The sequence below is a fragment of the Eptatretus burgeri genome, chromosome 4 (genome assembly GCF_056783735.1).
Source record: "Eptatretus burgeri isolate ZD-2024b chromosome 4, Ebu_testis_v1, whole genome shotgun sequence".
Classification (NCBI taxonomy): domain Eukaryota; kingdom Metazoa; phylum Chordata; class Myxini; order Myxiniformes; family Myxinidae; genus Eptatretus; species Eptatretus burgeri.
The window spans coordinates 10,065,189-10,084,388 of record NC_140964.1 but is presented as its reverse complement, the minus strand read 5'-3'; the positions used below and the strand labels follow the sequence as shown (position 1 = coordinate 10,084,388).

Here is a 19,200-nt window from a genome sequence, read left to right as displayed (position 1 = left end):
TCTCCTGCGATGAGGCTGTCTTTTTTTTTTTTGTATACCTTGTCGAGGCTCGTATGAGAGCTAACACACAATGCACATCAAGGGGGGCATGAGACAAGAGAGGAGGGAGTGGGAAGGACGAAACAGTGGGGAACAGAGACAGGAGATCTGTGGAAGGGAGAGGGATGGGGCAGGGAACACGGGGTATACAAGATGGACATTACAGGGACTTTCAGGAAGAAAAGCAGGGAATTTGAAGGAGGTGGGCTTGGGTGGATTATATCGGGGGTAGAAAAGATCGAGGATTTGGATGGGGGATGATAAGAGGTGGTGGTGAACAGCTGTTTTGAAGGCCTGGAGGGAAGAATGGGAATGAATAGAGTGAGGGAGTTTATTCCAAATGTGGGAAAAAGAGGAATGAAAGAGTGAAGGTGAGCAGTGATTCATGATTTTGGTAGTTTTACCAGAAGGGGGTTGTTGGCGGACCTTGAGCGCCCTGAGGAAATGTGGTGGGGACAAATTACAAATTGCAGACAGAGTGGGGGGGGGTGGTGAGGCCGGAGAAGAGATGGTAGAAGACAGAAAGACCACCAACCTGCCTGCGGTGATTGAGTGAGAGGCCCAAAGACTCAGCCTCATCACGGGAGATACCAATGATCCTAAATGCCTTGGTTTCCACAGCGTGAAGCCGAGAAAGGTGAGAGGCAGGAGCACCAGCCCAAAGGGGAGAGCAGTACTCCATCAGGTTGCAGGCGAAATATTTGTATGTGGTCAGGCGCTCAGGTCGGCCGAGGAAGGACTTTGCACGACGGAGGATTCCCAGTCGGCGACTGGCTTTGGATGCCAGGTTGAATTCAATAGTTCGTTCATCAATCGGTTAAATTAATCTTCAATAGTTCATCGGTTAGTTAAATTTTGCATTAATCGGTTAAGCGGTTTCTCCTTCAAAGATTTTCCCTTCGATCCACTATGGCTGCGAGACCACGTGACACGTGATGGTCATTTTTTAAATGAAAATCCAGTTCAAATTTCAAGTCAATCGGATGAAAAGTGAGGATTTCAGAAAGTTGGCCTTCGTTTACCTTTTGGTAAACTATGGTAACCCGCTTTGTGGAATTCTCGGTGGACCGTTTTTGATGAAACTGGCTGCTCGCGCCCCAGTTTGAAATTTACAGTCAATTGATCTGCAGGTTAAGGCCCGGTCACACCTTGACGTTTTAGCCAGCGATGGCAACGTATTAAAATGTATGTAAAACGCTGGCTTACGTTGAACTTTGATGTTTTTTTTTAAAGATTCGGACATATTCATAGCGACTTGGTCTTATGTATAACGCATTGGTAACGGACACAGAACGTTTCGGTGTGTTATAGATAACTTATACCAACGAATGCTGAACCTGTTGTCGGCCTACACAACCGATGCCCAACAATAGTCTAACTTAGGCATAGCGCGTTGCACGCATCGCCGACGATGTCGTGACGTAGCCTATTAAAAGGCTGACGCACAACGATTCGAATCATAACTGCCGTAGAAATGAAAGTGTCAACATCGCGGTCACACCTTGGCGATCTTGCCAGCGTATGCCGACCTAAGAAAAATATGTCTAAAAGGTTGGGGCACGTCAAATACGGTATGAGTAAGTTTGGTATACGTGAGTAGAACGCTAAAGTACGCTATCATACGTCGTAGTAAGTAGAGTACGTCAAGAAATTTTAAACATGTTCAAAATTTTACGACATACTCGGCGTATGACACACGTTCCGCATGCGATGGGGATAAGTTTTACACACGATATGTGGACGCTTACACACGTCCACAAAGGCTACTTATAAGCTACTCATAAGTCGAAACACGTTGCGGTAATGTCTTTTTTACGCGAAACTTATTTCTAACTTATGTTTGACGTGCTTTGAACCAATTCTTTACGTAGTCCCAACACACATCGACCTATGTAGACGTATTCCAATGACGTCTTCCGGTCGACAAAAAAAAATAAATGAACGTGTTTCTAGCTTACAACTGCCATATAAAGACGTGTTCCCAGCGGTTTTGGGAATTGGTATATAAAAATGCTGCTCATAAAAGGGGAACCCAACAGTGTTTTCGAGTCCTTTTTGAGTCGATGTCCATGTCAGCAGTATCAGTATCAGTCTTAGTATTAGTAGTAGTTTGTTCATGTTGGCAGTAGTAGGTGAATGTGAGGGGGAGGGTGTGGGTTATGATGTATCGTCCTTGCGTCCGCGTGTCCACGGGTAGGAGACATCTTTTCACCATTGTTTGAAGTTCTTTGCGGCTAATTTTTTATGGGGCTTTTTCAACAATGAGCTATAGCTTGTTTTTACAATTTAGGTCTATTCATAACGGGTTGGACAAATGCACAATGAACTAATAATGTGCATAGAGCGCTTTGATTACTTATAGACACGATATACCAACGAATAATTATCGTGAAACTGGCGTTCACAAACTATGCCCAACGATAGCCTAACTTATCCATATCGTGCGGCAGTTTATCTTTGCCGGTGACGTAGGGTTTGCTATTCATAGGCTGCCACTCAACGATTTAAATGGCTGCATCTCCACTATTGAAAGTAGACGCTTGCGCTCAACAATTGGATTTTTTTTACACTCAACGACTTTTAAACGGTACCACTCAGCTATTTTCATTGTTTACAATGAACGATTTAAATTGCTGTCACTCGCCTTTGTTTTTTGACGCTGGCGCTCAGAAATTTTAATTGTTTCTATTGAACATGCTAAATCGCTCAAACCCCACTATTGAAAGTAGATGCTTGCGCTCAACAATTGGATTTTTTTTTACACTCAACGACTTTTAAACGGTACCACTCAGCTATTTTCATTATTTACAATGAACGATTTAAATTGCTGTCACTCGCCTTTGTTTTTTGACGCTGTGGTTTGGAAATTTGAAGCGTTTCTTCTGAACGTGTTAAAACGCTCAAACTCGACTATTTTAAATAGACGCTGCCGATGGACAATTGGAATCATAGCCAAGCTAGACATCGAAGTGTGAACATCCTCGTCATGCCGAAGAAAAGTTTGAAGAATGCTGCAAATAAGTGTCCTGGCCGTGGCCGTGGACGCTGACGCAAGGACGATCCATTATACCGACGTCTTTCAGCCTATGAGTAACTTAAAAGTAACGTCTGTCGATGTGTGGCAACGATCGCGTAACGTGCCAACAACACGTTAATCATAGGTTAGAAATAAGTTTCGGGTACGCTAATCATTACCTCGGCGTGTCTCAACTTATGATTAACTTACAAGTAGCATGTGTTGACGTCTGTCAACGATCGCAGACCGTGCAAACTTGTGGCCAGCGTAGCGGAACGTGTGAGTCATACGCCGGCATACGTCGTGAAATTTCAAGCATGAAAAAATTTGAGGACAACTAAAAAGTACAACGTTTAAAGCCAACGCACAATGACGTATGGCAGTGTTTTTCAGCGTGCTCTCAATGTTATCAAAACTTACCCATAACGTATTCAACGTGTGCCAGCGTTTTAGAAAAAAAATTCAAAAATCGGCATACGTTGGCTAAAACGTCAAGGTGTGACCGGGCCTTTAGCGCCTGCTATGCTTTGCACTTAAAAGTAATACGTGGATATCACGATCCTGTAGTATGCACTTCTGCCCACTGTTAGCTTTTGCTGATGATGTCTTTGCCTTGGAGTTCCATGCCACCATCAACTTGGACACTGTTGCTCGTGAAACATCAGCAAGTTGAGCTGTCTTTGTCACTGAAGCGCCTGCCAAACGTGTCCCAACAACCACCCCTCTTTCGAAGTCATTGAGGTCTCCTCTTTCAGCTATGTGAGCCATAATTGTAGGTAACCAGGCCTGTGCAGCATTTTTGTGCTTGACCTCAAGCATGCTGGGATGTTATTTCATTTTTAACACATGGGCCACACCTGTGTGGAAGCTGTTGCTTTCAATAGACTTTGTGTCCTTCATTTACCCAGTTGTTTCCTTTTTCTTTGTCCATGTCCTGCACGTACAGAAAATTGCCTTATTTAATATTGTACTGTGTTGTTCAGCAGACAATTTTGTCCATGAAACAGTTTTAAAAGCTTGTGATGCAATTTTTCCTGGCTCGATCCCTATTTTACCCAGACTATAAGAGACACCAGGCAGGCAGAGAAAGGCTTTCTACCATTTGGCACCCTTTGTGCATTGCCACTGTAAGATGAACCTTGAAAAGCAATATAAAGCAAATATATCAAAGGGTGTGTTCATTTTAATTTGATGGTTGACAAAAAGGTTCAACTGTGTTCATCTCACAAATAATATTCGTGCATGTGTTTGGAGAAGCACTTGCTGGCCACTGATGTCTGCTTTCAGATGTGATGCATTTGAATTGCTACGCAACCTGAAGGAGACTCATCGGGTGGATGTTATAATTTCATTAAATATCCTACACAAATCGATCATTGTGACATCAGTGAAAAAAATTACGGCAAAAAAATCTCAATTGTATCACCGTGTCTTCTTAATGATGGAACAGCCACTTTGTTTATAATACACGAGCAAAATGGTCGTGAATTATAAACAAAGTACCTGTTCCCAGTGATGGGAAAAGTTTAATTTAATGTATCAATTTAAATTATTTAATGGACTTTAAAAAGGTTAATTGTGTTTTACTCAAAAAATCCGGCCTTTTCAATTTGAGACCAATCGGTTGTCCTGTTTGCCAGAAATTGCTATATTGGTCACTTTGGCCTCAATTTTCAGCTTCAAAACAGCCTCTGTGACCGCAGTCACCGACCCCATGTTTCTTCCCTCACAAAGTTGTATCTGTAACCCGAGTATGGAGTTTGTAGCTTCAAAGATGTGGCCGTGCATAAAGAACAGATGAGAGAGATGTATAGATAGAGAGATACGTTTATATTCGGCACACAAAAGCCCCATTGTCTCAGGTCGCTCACATGGATATTTTTTTCATAAATTTTTTTTTTCATTTATTTATTTTCACATACGACAACACAACAGAGTTTATAAATTAATCCACTGGCACATCTGCAAAAACTTTGATATCCCAGTTCCAGAAAATTCGTGGGAACATGAACCAAGTGCAATCATTGAAAAAATGGAAGTACCGCTTACGTACGACCTAGTGATCCCATCGAGCGTGAACATCGAAAATGAAGCGTTGCGACCGGATATCATACTTGGGTACAAAAAAAAAGAGAAGAAGCCATTGCTAATGAAGGTGTTGATACCAGTGATTTTAGACAAAACGAGAGAAATCACAAAAATGACCGAATACCAGGACCTCAAGAATGATGTGAAATGATCCTGGAAGCTGAAGAATGCCAAAGTTGTACCAGTGATCGTTGGAGCTCCAGGAATGAGGAAGAAGAACTTCACAGGGATATTAAATACCATCCCTGGGAATATTACGACAAACAAACAACAGTCGGAAGCTGTCCGGGGCTCAGTGATGATCCTGTAGAGAACCCTTGGCACAAAACTTTGAGAACAGAAAACTTCACAGTTTGGTCCATGAATCGTGACCCCTTTCCGAAATGAAGGTGGATACTTTGAGCCCACTCTGGGAGGACTCCATTCCACTTTCTGAAATCCGCACATGTAAATACCAATCAATGACACACACACACACACACACACACACACACACACACACACACACACACACACACACACACGGTGGTGGATACCTTGAGACGTGGTGTGTGTCTGTTTCACCTCCTAAAACTCACCGACATATGGAGATAGCAGGCAACAACAGCAACGAACACACACACACACACACACACACACACACACACACACACACACACACACACACACACACACACACACACACACACACACACACACACACACTTATTTGTATAGATATCCTTTATCAGGCGCCATCCTCGACCTCGCTCTCTGGGGTCTTAAGGCGTACCCTGGGTTACCTCGCTGGGGTCTGAAGCCACCATATTTTTGGCCTGCTCAGCCATGCCTTGGCTTGGAACAGGCCACAACGATTTATTAATGATGAAGTTTTTTTTTCACTTTCGTCACTCATATTATCGAATGCTTGTTCATCATAACTACGAATCTCTGCATACATCGCTTTTGTACATGCCATCGTTTTCAAATTAGGAGCTTGGAGCGATTTCATGCATTATATGATGAAATTTTCCATGATCTACTCTCATGGACTAATTAAGTATGTCATCAAAATATTTCCCACTTTGAGGATCGGATATTGTCCGGATTAAATAAGTCTCGAAATCTGGAGTGAAATTTGATAATTTAAAGAAATAACGAGTCTTATAACTAAGCCGATATAATTATTTACTTTAAGTAAGCAAGGCGATAGTCCTGCCTTGTCCAAATATGCACAAGAAAATGTGAAATTTCCAAAACATTAAACTTATATTTTTCTACTTTTTGGGGAATTATATTGAGTGAACCAAAAAATTGAGGAATGTGCCAAAATTAACCAGCTTCATTGAGCTATATGATTTAATGCATTCACTGCAAGACCTCATGCCCTGTTCCCCAGAGGGACTGCCTATTCATAGCAGCTGCCAGATCTGTCTCTATTTTTGGAGGTTTCTCGAGATGTTGATGTTCCTCAAGGAATCAAAGAAAATATGGTGAAAAACGGACCTTTTAAAATAAAGTTATAACGTTTGCGCGGACCGAGAACCGATGTGCATGCGTCACATGGTACAGATGAGCTGGCAACGTGGCGGATTATCTGCAATGTTTGTTTCATGGGTGATTAAACTTTGTATATATATGTATATATATATATATATATATATATATATATATATATATATATATATATATATATATATATATATATGTATTGTTGAGGCTTATATGAGAGCGAACACAAATGCACACCACAAGGGGAGCAGGAGACAAGAGGGGCGGGAGAGGGAAAGGAAAAAACAGTGGGGAACAGAGACATGAGGAGATCTGTGGAAGGGAGAGTGATGGGGCACAGGGTAAACAAGATGGACATGACAGCGACTTTCAGGTCCTTACACGACAGGAACTTTCAGGAAGGAAAGCAGAGAATTTGAAGGAGGCGGGTTTGGGATGGATTAGCGGGGGTAGAAAAGATCGAGGCTTTGATTGGGGGAAGATGAGATGGTGGTGAACAGCTGTTTTAAAGACCTGGGGGGAAGAGTGAGATTGAAGAGTGTGTGGGAGTTTGTTCCAAAGGTTATAAAAAAAAGAGGAATGAAAGAATGAAGGTGAGCAGTGATTCTTGATTTTGGTAGTTTTACCAGAAGGGAGTTGCTGGCGGATCTTGAGTGCCTTGTGAAAATATGGGGGGAGGGGGGGACATATCTCAGACAGAGTGGGGGCGGGGCGGGGCGAGGACAGAGAGGAGACTGTAGAAGACAGAACGATCACTGACCTGCCTGCAGTGAGAGAGTGGGAGACCCAAAAAGCGTGAAGCCGTGAAAGGTGAGAGGCGGAGCACCAGCCCAGAGGGGAGAGCAGTACTCCATCAGGCTTCGGACGAAAGCCTTGCATGTGGTCAGGAGCTCAGGTGTGCCAAGGAAGGACTTTGCACGGAAGGTGTACCTGGTGTTTGAGGCCTAGTCCTAGGCTTGAGGCCTACCGGTTCCACTTGGTGTTCGATCGTTTTTTTTTTGTTTGTTTGTTTGTTTTTTCTCCCCATTTCCTTCAATTTCTATCCTCCCCATTACCTTCAATTTTCATCTTCCCCACTTTCCAAACATCCCCCATTCTCCCAACTAATCTCTTTCTTATCTCAAAAAAAATAAATAAATATATATATATATATATACCCAACAACAACAACAACAACACGCTCAACTTCTCCCGATTCTGCTACTTCTTCTTCCTCTTAACTTCCTCCTCGTCTTCCTCGATTTCTTTTTTTTTTTTACACTTCCATGACCTAATCTGTTGAACTCTCTCATACATTAATATTAACAACAAAAACGATCTTATAATGCTTCATCTTCCTCTCTCACACATGTGGTACTCTTTACTGTTTCACAATGCACTACTCTTCTGCTATTTTAACAGACTGCTCTCATTTCGACCTCTCCTTCATTCCTTGCCTAAAAAATCCAACTATTACAGCGCTTCTTCTCTCCATGCTCTGAATTCGCCTTCATTGCATCCATCAAGAATTGTGTTAAATCGCATCTCTGACCTAAAACTTTTAAAAACCACAGTTTGCCATGGATGCTCGCTTTCCATCAACCATTCTTTTTTTCCAACTTCAGTGCCAACTCACCCCCTCACCCCTCACTCTCACTCTCAAAGCAACCATCCCACTCTTCTCCCTCTAAGCCTCCCTCTCACCTCTTTCAAAAATTCCCCCCTCAGCGTTCTCCCACCTTTCATCCCCCTCACTCTTCCTTCTCTAAGTTGCCCCCCTCTCATCCACCAACCTGCCTCCCTCCACTGCCCTCTCACCTCCATCTCTTCGCTCCCCCTACTCAAATCCTCAACTGCCATCTTCCTTGTCTCTTGCCCACCCTCTCTCCCCGCACCCCACTACCTTTTCTCTTCCTCATTCGACCCCCTCCCTCGCTATTCTGCAATACCCCACACTCCTTCAGCAACCCTCCTTACCTCCCCCCCTCGTCCCTCGTCCTACCCTCCCCGCCCCCTCCACCTCCTGCACCCAAAGCCTCCTCCCCTACCTCTTCATTAAAAGTGTGGACCTCAAATATCCGGGGCCTTCGCTCAAACCTTTCAGATCTTTCCATGCAGGTTGCCACTGACAAACCAGACATTATCTGCCTAACAGAAACTTTTCCTCTCCCAAGACGTGTCTGACTCCAAGTATCTCTCCCTGGTTACTCCCTCTTACGGTATGACAGACCTGAGCCTCGTCCTGGTGGAGGTGTTGCTCTCTTCATCAAAGACTCTATTCCTCACTCTCCATGCACTGCTCTCACTCCCCCACACCCCCAGGAATACCTCTGGCTTCGGCTTCCCCTCCACTCCCACCTCATGTTTATATGTGTACTGTACCGTCCACCGAACAGTGATGACTCCATCTACACCTCACTCTCCGAAAACATGGACCATCTTCTATCTTCTCATCCAAACTCTCTCTTCCTCTTATGTGGCGACTTCAATTGTCATCACGCCAGTTGCCTAGGTGTGGGTACCTCTCTCACCTGCCATGGGACATCAGCAAAAGCTTTCTGTGACTCATTGGGACTGACTCAATCGGTCAACTTCCCGACCCGGATCTCAACCAATGGTACTCCATCTCTTCTGGATCTGATCTTGACAAATTTCCCTGACAATATCTGCTGCTCTTCCTTCGCTCCAATTGGTTCTTCTGACCACGTCCTTGTTAAAGTGGACATCTCTCTGGCTGTTATCAGAGAACCACCTCACCGCCGTCGAGTCTGGCATTTCACTCAAGCCGACTGGCAGGGTCTCCGAGCAGCCATCAAACTTACAGACTGGTCTCCTATCACTACTTTCTCCAAACATCAACTCATCCTGGGAATTCTTTCAAAGAAACTTGCTCTCCCTCATGCACAGATTTATCCCCTCTCGTGTTCAGTTGTCTTACCCTTCCTCCCGCCCTTGGTTTACTGAAGCTTGTGGCGAGGCAGTTGTCCTGAAACAACTTGCCTTTGCCTCATGGAAAGCAAACCCAACTGAGGGCAATCTCAGTTCTTTCCACAAAGCTCGGAACAAGTGTGTAGCTACCCTCAGGAGAGCCAGAAAACAACATCTTTCTCATCTCAAGTCTGAACTCTCAAACCTCTCTCCCTCCTCAAAATCCTGGTGGCGTTTAATCAAATCTGTTTCTGGTGTATGTTCCCCCTCCATCCCCTCCCTTACCTCAAATGGCCGCACTGCTGATTCCACGTGATAAAGCTGAATGTCTAAACTCGGTGTTTGCAGCTAAATCTTGTGTCCCAAACCCATCACTATCTCTACCCACTTTACCCAGTCGCACCCAACTGTCCCTGGACTCTGTATCCTTTTCTCCTGACAAGGTGGAGAGCTTGCTTTCAAACCTCGAGTCAGATTCTGCAACCGGTCCAGACGGCATCAGCCCACGTGTCCTCAAAGCCTGCTCTTCTGCTCTTGCTCACCCTCTCTCTGTTCTATTCACCCTCTCATTTTCCCAAGGTCATCTGCCATCTGCTTGGAAATCTGCTAACATCACTGCCCTGCATAAAAAAGGTGCAAAAACAGATCCCTGTAACTATAGACCAATCAGCCTTCTCCCAATCATCAGCAAGGTTATGGAATCCATCATCGCTTCAGACATGAAATCCTTCCTCTTCTCCAATGGCTTGATTTCCAATCATCAATTTGGTTTCAGACCAGGTCACTCTACCCTAGATATGCTGCTACTGCTCTCCCATCAATGGATTGAGGTCCTCAATGCCAGACAGGAAATCCGAGCCGTATCCCTGGACATATCACGTGCTTTTGACACAGTCTGGCACCCTGCCCTACTCACCAAACTCTCTTCCCATGGTATTCAAGGCCATCTCCACTCATGGCTCGCAGACTTCCTCTCCTGTCGCAGTCAACGTGTGGCCCTAAATGGAGTTCTTTCATCCCCTCTTCCTGTGCAGGCTGGAGTTCCTCAAGGTAGCGTTCTGGGCCCTGTTCTTTTTCTGGTTTTCATCAATGATCTCTCGGACTCTCTGGAAAATCCTCTATTTCTCTTTGCCGATGACTCCACCCTCTGCCGTACCATCTGTCATCCCTCAGACCGGCAAGCAGCAGCTTCTTCGCTCACTGCAGATCTGGATAAAATCACAAACTGGTCCAACACGTGGAACATGTCTTTCAATCCAGACAAATCTCACACTCTCACTATGTCTCTTCGAAAGGACCGTTTACAAAACCCCCCCATCCACTTTCTCAACAATCCTCTGGAAGAAGTCTTTTCTTTCAAGCTTCTGGGTCTCACTATCTGCCATGACCTTTCCTGGGAAAGTCACATTTCCAACCTTGCCTCAAAAGCCAGTCGCCGACTGGGAATCCTCCGTCGTGCAAAGCCCTTCCTCGGCCCTCTTGAGCTCCTGACCACTTACAAAGCTTTTGTCCGTAGCCTGATGGAGTACTGCTCTCCCCTCTGGGCTGGTGCTCCTGCCTCCCACCTTTCTCGACTTCACGCTGTCGAAACCAGGGCTTTTAAGATCATTGGCATCTCCGGCAATGAAGCTGAGTCTTTGGGCCTCTCACTCAATCACCGCAGGTTGGTCGGTGGTCTTTCTGTCTTCTACCGACTCCTCTCCAGCCTTGCCCCCCCTGCTCTCTCTGCGATTTGTCCCCACCACATTTCCACAGGGCGCTCAAGGTCCGCCAACAACCCCCTTCTGGTAAAACTACCAAAATCACGAATCACTGCTCATCTTCACTCTTTCATTCCTCTTTTTTCCCGCCTTTGGAATAAACTTCCTCACTCTATTCTTTCCCATTCTTCCCTCCAGGCTTTCAAAACAGCTGTTCACCACCACCTCTTATCTTCCCCCATCCAAATCCTCGATCTTTTCTACCCCGATAATCCACCCAAAGCCCACTTCCTTCAATTCTCCTGCTTTCCTTCCTGAAAGTCCCTTTAATGTCCATCTTCCCCTCGCCATGTTCCCCGTCCCATCCCCATCCCTCTCCCTTCCACATTTCACCTGTGTCTGTTCCCCAATGTTTTGTCCCTTCCACTCCCGCCCCTCTTGTCTCATGCCTCATTGCTGTGAGTTGTGTGTTAGCTCTCATACGAGCCTCGACCAAGGTATACAAAAAAAAAAAAAAAAAAAAAAAGGAAGGATGCCAAGTCGGTGACTGGCTTTGGAGGCCAGGTTGGAAATGTGGCTTTCCCAGGAAAGACCATGGCAGATAGTGAGACTCAGAAGCTTGAATGAAAGGACTTCTTTAAGAGGAATGGTGGGAAAGTAGATGGGGGGGGTCCAGATGGTCTTTTTGGAGACACATAATGAGAGTGAGATTTGTCAGGGTTGAGAGACATGTTCCACGTGTTTGACAAGCTTGTGATTTTATCCAGATCTGCAGAGAGTGATAAGGCTGCTGCTTGCCGATTTGAAGGATGACGTGTAATGGCAGAGGGTGGAGTCATCAGCAAAGAGGTGAAGTGGATTTTCCAGAGTCAGAGATAATTGTTTAAAACCAGAAAGAGAACAGAGCCCAGAACACTGTCTTGAGGAACTCCAGCCTGGACAGGAAGAGTGGATGAAAGAACTCCATTTAGGGCCACACATTGGCTGTGACAGGAGAGGAAGTCTGCGAGCCATGGGTGGAGATGGCCTTGGATACCATAGGAAGAGAGTTTGGTGAGCAGGGCAGGTGTCAGACTTCCCGGTGTGTACCCCAGTCAGAATAGGTACACCGTATCCCTGCGTGTCGTAAAAGGCGACTAAAAGGGTTGGCGTCAGGAAGGGCATCCGGCCATAAAAACATCGCCTCAAAAGGAAACCATGATGAGTACAACCGATGGGCAGGGTACAGCCCGAAGTACCCCGTGGGGGTCCTTACCCCCTCTCGTTAAAACTCAAGGTGGGGAACCCGATCGAAGCAAGGGAGGAAATTTTTCCATTTATGATGACCAATCGTCTGATTCCCCAAGTGGAGATCGGTTTCTGAGGTTTGGTACATGGAATGTAGGGACAATGACAGGGAGATCTGGAGAAGTGGTTGAAACATTGGTCAGAAGAAGAGTGGACATATGTTGTGTGCAGGAGACACGGTGGAAGGGAAGTGGTGTGAGAATGGTGAAGGGTTGGCAGGGGCAGAAGTACAAGTTTATGTGGCAAGGGTGCCCAGAAGGCATGCATGGTGTTGGTGTCATGTTTTCTGAGGATTTTGTAGACAGTGTAGTGAGTGTGACTAGAGTGAGTGAAAGGTTGATGATGGTGAGAATCGTGATCGGAAATCTCTTGGTGAACGTCATTTCGGGATATGCCCCGCAGGTCGGTCGAAGAGATGAAGAGAAGAACATGTTCTGGTGTGCGATGGAGAACTTGATGGAAAATGTGAAAGATGAAGAAGTTGTTGTGGTTGGAGGAGACTTGAATGGACATGTGGGAAGGAGTCCAGACGGTTTTGAGGGAGTCCATGGGGGTTATGGATATGGTGTGAGAAATGGAGAAGGTGAAAGAATCTTGGAGTTTGCTGATGGAGCTGATTTGTTGATCTGTAATACTCAATTCCAGAAAGCGAATAATAAGCTTATTACATACACGTCAGGTGGGTTGACGACAACCATTGACTACCTGATGGTGCGTCGGCGAGATAGGGGAAACCTTCGGGACACAAAGGTGATCCCAGGGGAGGAGACTGTTTCGCAGCACCACTTGGTTGTCTGCGATATAAGGGTGAAAGGTGCGCGGAGAATTCGGCGGGTGAAGTACCAACCGAGGATGAAGGTGTGGAGGTTGAAAGAGGCGACAGTGAAGGAAGCATTAAGAGAGAGGCTGAGTATGGTTGAAGATGATGTGGTTGAGCTTGAAAGTGGTTGGATGTCAATGAAAGATAGTCTATTGGGAGCCATTGGTGAGGTATGTGGATGGACAAAAGGACCACCGAGGCACTTGGAAACATGGTGGTGGGATGATGAAGTTGGAAAGACGATTGAAGAGAAGAGGAAGAAGTTCAAGGAATGGCAAAAGGCAAAGGATACGGTGGAAGAAGAGGCAGCACATGAAAGTTATAAGGAAGCCAAGAAGGCTGCAAAGAAAGAGGTTGCAAAGGCACAGGAGCCCCATAGGAAAATGTTTGGAGAACGCTTGGATTCGGAGGAGGGTAAGAGAGCGGTATTCAGGATTGCAAAGCAGATAGTGAGAGAGAGATTTGATGTGACGGGGGTGAGTTGCTTGAAGGATGAAGTGGGACAAATTGTTGTGGATTCAGATGGAATTAAAGGAAGATGTAAGAGATATATGCAAAGGCTGTTGAATGTAGAAAATGAATGGGATAGAAACATCGAGAGTAACCCAGTTTTAGGACCAGCAGAGAAGATAACTGAGAAGGAAGTTGAGGAAGCCATAAGAGCAATGAAGAGTAGAAAAGCAGGAGGGCCGACGGGAGTTGTGGGAGATATGTTGAAGGCAGCGGGAAGTTGGGGTGTGAAGAGAATGACAGAGATCTGTAATCTGGTGGTGAAAGGCGGCCGCATTCCAGTGGATTGGGAACTGAGTACCCTCGTCCCTCTGTACAAGGGGAGAGGTGACCCTCTGGACTGTGGCTCCTATAGAGCAATAAAGTTATTGGAGCATGGAATGAAGGTATTGGAAAGGGTGTTGGAGAAGAGGATAAGGAAGAAGGTAAAGATTGACGAAATGCAGTTTGGATTTATGCCAGGAAGAGGAACGACAGATGTGATTTTTATTGTAAGGCAGTTGCAGGAGAAGTACATGGAGAAGAGGAAGAAGTTGTTTTTTGGGTTTGTTGATCTGGAGAAAGCATTTGATAGGGTTCCACACGAAGTAATGACATGGGCATTGAGGAAGTTAGGAGTGGAGGAATGGTTGATCAGATTTGTGATGGCCATGTACAAGAGAGCACGCACAGCTGTAAGGACGAAGGATGGGAACAGTGGTGAGTTTGAGGTGAGGGTAGGAGTGCACCAGGGGTCGGTACTAAGTCCACTTCTATTTGTAGTTGTGATGGAGGTGCTGGCTCGGAGGGTAAAGGAGGGTTTACCGTGGGAGCTGCTGTATGCAGATGATCTGGTGTTGATTGCAGAGAGTCTGGATGGACTGAAGGAGAAGATGAACAAGTGGAAGGAATGTATGGAGGCAAAAGGTTTGAAGGTGAATATCGGAAAGACGAAGGTGATGGCAAGTGGTAAAGCATGTGGTGAGGTGGAAAGGACTGGGAAGTGGCCGTGTGCTGTGTGCAGGAAGGGTGTCGGAGTGAACTCCATTCAGTGTACAATGTGTGCTGCATGGGTTCATCGAAAATGTAGTGGGGTGAGAGGGTCATTAACCAGTGTGGCAGCGACATTCAAGTGTAAGGTGTGCATCGAGGGAGCAGCAGATGAAGGAATTGTTGAGTTGGATATTGGAGATGGTGTGAAGCTGGAAGGGGTGAAAACATTTTGCTATCTCGGAGACATGCTGAATGGAGAAGGTGGATCAGACTCTTCGACGGTTGCTAGAGTGAGATGTGCATGGAAGAAGTTGCGGGAACTGAGTGGCGTGCTGACAAAGAGGGGAGTGTCGTTGAAGCTGAAGGGAAAGGTGTATGCTACATGTGTGAGGAGTACGATGATTTATGGGAGTGAGACATGGGTACTGAACATGGAGCAGCAACAAAGGCTGGAAAGGGTGGAAATGCGAATGGTTCGGTGGATGTGAGGAGTATCGTTGAGAGAGAGGAAGACAAATGATGACTTGCGGAAGATGATTGGAATAGAGTCTGTGATGGAGGTTGTGAAGAGAAACAGGTTGAGATGGTTGGGTCATGTGTTGAGGAAGGATGAAAGTCACTGGGTGAGAGGAGTGTTGGAAATGAGTGTAGTCGGAAGTAGAGGACGGGGAAGACCGAGAAAAACTTGGCTAAATGTGGTGGAAGAGGAAATGTGGGCAAGGGGATTAAGAAAGGGAGATGCAGAAAACAGGGTAAAGTGGAGAAGATTGTCATGGGGCCCGCAAGGCTAACCCCCGATTTAGCGGGGAAAATGGCCTTTAAATGCTTGTGTGTGTGTGTGTGTGTGTGTGTGTGTGTGTGTGTGTGTGTGTGTGTGTGTGTGTGTGTGTGTGTGTGTGTGTGTGTGTGTGTGTGTGTGTGTGTGTGTGTGTGTGTGTGTGTGTGTGTGTGTGTGTGTGTGTGTGTCAGGTGTCAGACCGTGTCAAAAGCACGTGATATGTCTCGGGATATGGCTCTGATTTCATGTCTGGCATTGAGGACCTCCATCCATTGTTGGGAGAGCAGAAGCAGCATATCCAGGGTAGAGTGACCTGGTCTGAAACCAAATTGATGATCAGAAATCAAGCCATTGGAGAAGGGAAGGATTTAATGTCTGAAGCGATGATGGATTCCAGAACCTTGCTGATGATTGGGAGAAGGCTGATTGTTCTGTAGTTGCAGGGATCTGGTTTTGCACCTTTCTTATGCAGGGCAGTAATGTTTGCTGATTTCCAACCAGATGGCAGATGACCTTGAGCAAATGAGATGGTGAATCGAATCATGAATAATTTGAGTTTCATAAATTCAGAATGGGTTTCATTTGTTTCATGAAATGCCCCCAAAATAAGGGTGAAAGTTACTCAAGGTTTTTGGGTTGTATGCAGAACGTACTGCAGTTGGTAATTGCACCGACTTCAATCTGCCGATTCCCGAAGAATTGCTGATATGGGCCAAGCACTAATTGTGTGTGTGTGTGTGTGTGTGTGTGTGTGTGTGTGTGTGTGTGTGTGTGTGTGTGTGTGTGTGTGTGTGTGTGTGTGTGTGTGTGTGTGTGTGTGTGTGTGTGTGTGTGTGTGTGTGTGTGTGTGTGTGTGTGTGTGTGTGTCATCCATAACTCCAAAACCATGGATCCTAGCAGCCTGAAACTTTGCATGCATACTAAGGGAACTCAAAGGAAGTGCATGAGTGAAAATTGGGTGTTTGGGTTAATTAAAACATCACTTTTGAAGATAATTAATGGCCTTATTAAATAATATCTTTCATCAGGAGATCTTCGGCCACCTCGCTCTGTGAGGTCTTAATGCGTATCCTGGTTACGTGTTTTAGGTGGTAACCCTTCTTCAGAGCAAACCAGATTTATTTATTCACAACTAGTGGTCCTGGGTAACGAATGCCTCTTCATCGTAGCTACGAATCGCTGTATACATCGCTTTTGGAAGTGCGATAGTTTTCTCATTCGGAGCTTGGAGTGATTTCATGCATTATACAGTATGTCACGCATCCCCCAATGTTGATTGTATATGCCAAGTTTCATTAAATAATGTTTTAACATATGCCAATAATTGCAATTTTGGGGATTTGACCTTTTGACCTGACCACAGGGGTCAGAGCCCAAAATGTCACTGCTCTCGTACCTTCTTGCCATGTGGTGATCATAAGTACCAAGTTTGGTGAATTTCTGCACAACCGTTTTAGGACTACATAGCGTGATGGATGAACGGACAGACAGAGGAAGGCAATCACAATATTCCGCGTTTTTTTCCCAAAAAGCATGGGGATAATGTTGCAAATGAACCATGAGTTCTTAGAACGGTGTGGCTCAGCACCTCCATTGACTGCATTCTACTTCTATTCTGCATTGTTTTGTGTTATGTCTGTTTGGCTTTTGGTTATGGCCAAAAAGATTTCCATCACATCCTGTGAAACCTTCTTCAAGGGACGACCTGTGCCCTCATATATCCTGATGTATCGTATAATGAAATTAGCAACGCATTGAGACCGTGCCAACGGTGATGCCAGGACTCTGTAAACCTGTCGAAGAAAAGGTAGTTTGTTGATAATAATAACGGAGGTTTTGAGGACGTGTGGAAAGATTTATACATTGGCAAATTTATGTCAATTACTGTCAAATTATTTTGTCACAATATATATAGAGCTGCACTCATGTAACAGGAACCGATTTCTGTTCACAGCTCTGTTCATTTTGTATTAAGCATAAGATATGTTTGCTACTTTACCAGACTTCAACCCTCTGGCTGAAAAACCTCTTGTACATCCAGCACTTGACTCCCTCTTCAGGGCTCAACATGGCTTCGGACCTGCCTGATATTTCCCTGTCAAGTGACACAATGATCTAACTTAATAAGGTCAAATCGACATGGGAATGTGCAGATTTCATTGCCAACACCACCTGTAAACACCCCGAGTATATTTTTGGTTATGCTTGATAATCTAAGAAATAGTGAAGTTATTTACGTTGGTGTCTGAACCAAACTATCTCTCCTACAGAATGAAGAACTGGTCTTGCTGATGAAGGCTGGTGTCAATCTGTGTCGGCGGACAGATAGAACGATGGATGAAATCAAACAGAACGTTGATTGAGGTATGCTAACCGTCGTGGAAAGCAAGGAGAAACTGATGTTTCGGGTGGTAACCCTTCTTCAGAGCAAAACGGATTTATTTATTCACAACTAGGGGAACCCCAGGAAATTTTCATAATGTAAAATGTGACTTCAAGTGCTCAACCTCCCTCCCCCCAACCCCACCCAACCACAAGTCCTCAACCCCACCCCTCCCCCAAGCCTCTCCCACCCCCTCTCCTGACTCTCTGCCCCCCCACCCCAACTCTGTCCTTGACTCACCCTTCCTCAACTCAAGCCCAAGTCCTCAACACCCCCCCCACCCAACCCACACTCTCTACCCAAAGCCCTCAACTACCCCCTCCGCACATTCATAAATTCTGTCGATGCACTTCAGTCAATTATTGTTTTTCATATTTGCTTAGAAGATTACCCAGTTAATTTTAAACCTGGATTGAAAACTATCACAATAAATGTGTGTGTCATCCATAACTCCAAAACCATCAGCCTGAAACTTTGAATGCATACTAAGGGAACTCCAAGGAAGTGCATAATTAAGAAATGGGTGTTTGCGTTAGTTAAAACATCCCTTTTGAAGATAATTAACGGCCTAATTTAATTATATCCTTTATCAAGGCATCATCCTTGGTCACTGCTCTCGATGGGGTCTTAAGGCACATCCTGGGTTACCTCGTTGGGGTCTTAATTCACCATTTTGTTTGGCCTGCTCATTCATGCCTTGATTTGGAACAGGCCACAATGAATTATTAACGATAAAGTTTGTTTTTTAGATTCTCGTGGAGGATCTCTAAGTCTTACTCACGTTGTTGTTCTTCATCTTCTTCTTGTGGGCTTTTTTTGTTTCACAGCCTACAGTTTTCATCGAAACTTCCTGAAACTTGGCATATGTATGTAAAAATACCCTGCGCAGACAGTAACCATCTCCGATTTTGAAAACTCCTCCTAGAAAAAAAAGTTATGACATCAAAATATCTCTGCTAATGAAAATCGCCTAAAAATTATCTCCTAAACTAGGCAAGCTTTTTGAATTCTGTTTGCAGGAATCGAACAGGGTATGAGCAGAGATGAATTGCCGCACATATGATGCATCACTATGATGTCATATCAATTTTTATGACGTCATTCCTATTTTTTGACATTTTTTGTTTCACAACCCAGAGTTTTCATCGGATCTTTGTGAAACTTGCCATGTATATGCAGAAAGCCCACGCGCAGGCAGTAACCATCTCC

At 45.0% G+C, this 19,200-nt stretch overlaps 2 protein-coding genes across 16 annotated transcripts in view; both read left to right on the top strand.

The window, feature by feature from the left end:
- The window catches only part of RIMBP2 (RIMS binding protein 2), a 354,432-nt gene that overhangs the window by 20,578 nt on the left and 314,654 nt on the right, over positions 1-19,200 (top strand). For all 15 annotated transcript variants that reach the window (XR_015057048.1, XM_085876872.1, XM_085876874.1 and 12 more), the window contains exon 2: positions 17,879-17,972. The gene's annotated coding sequence lies outside the window, so the exon portion shown is untranslated. The remainder of the gene's footprint in view (positions 1-17,878; positions 17,973-19,200) is intronic.
- On the top strand, positions 7,368-17,575 carry LOC147027453 (uncharacterized). The gene is made up of 2 exons (XM_085876473.1): positions 7,368-7,558; positions 11,769-17,575. The coding sequence occupies exon 2, from the start codon at positions 12,439-12,441 to the stop codon at positions 15,316-15,318; it is 2,880 nt and encodes a 959-aa protein (XP_085732599.1). The 5' UTR covers positions 7,368-7,558; positions 11,769-12,438; the 3' UTR covers positions 15,319-17,575.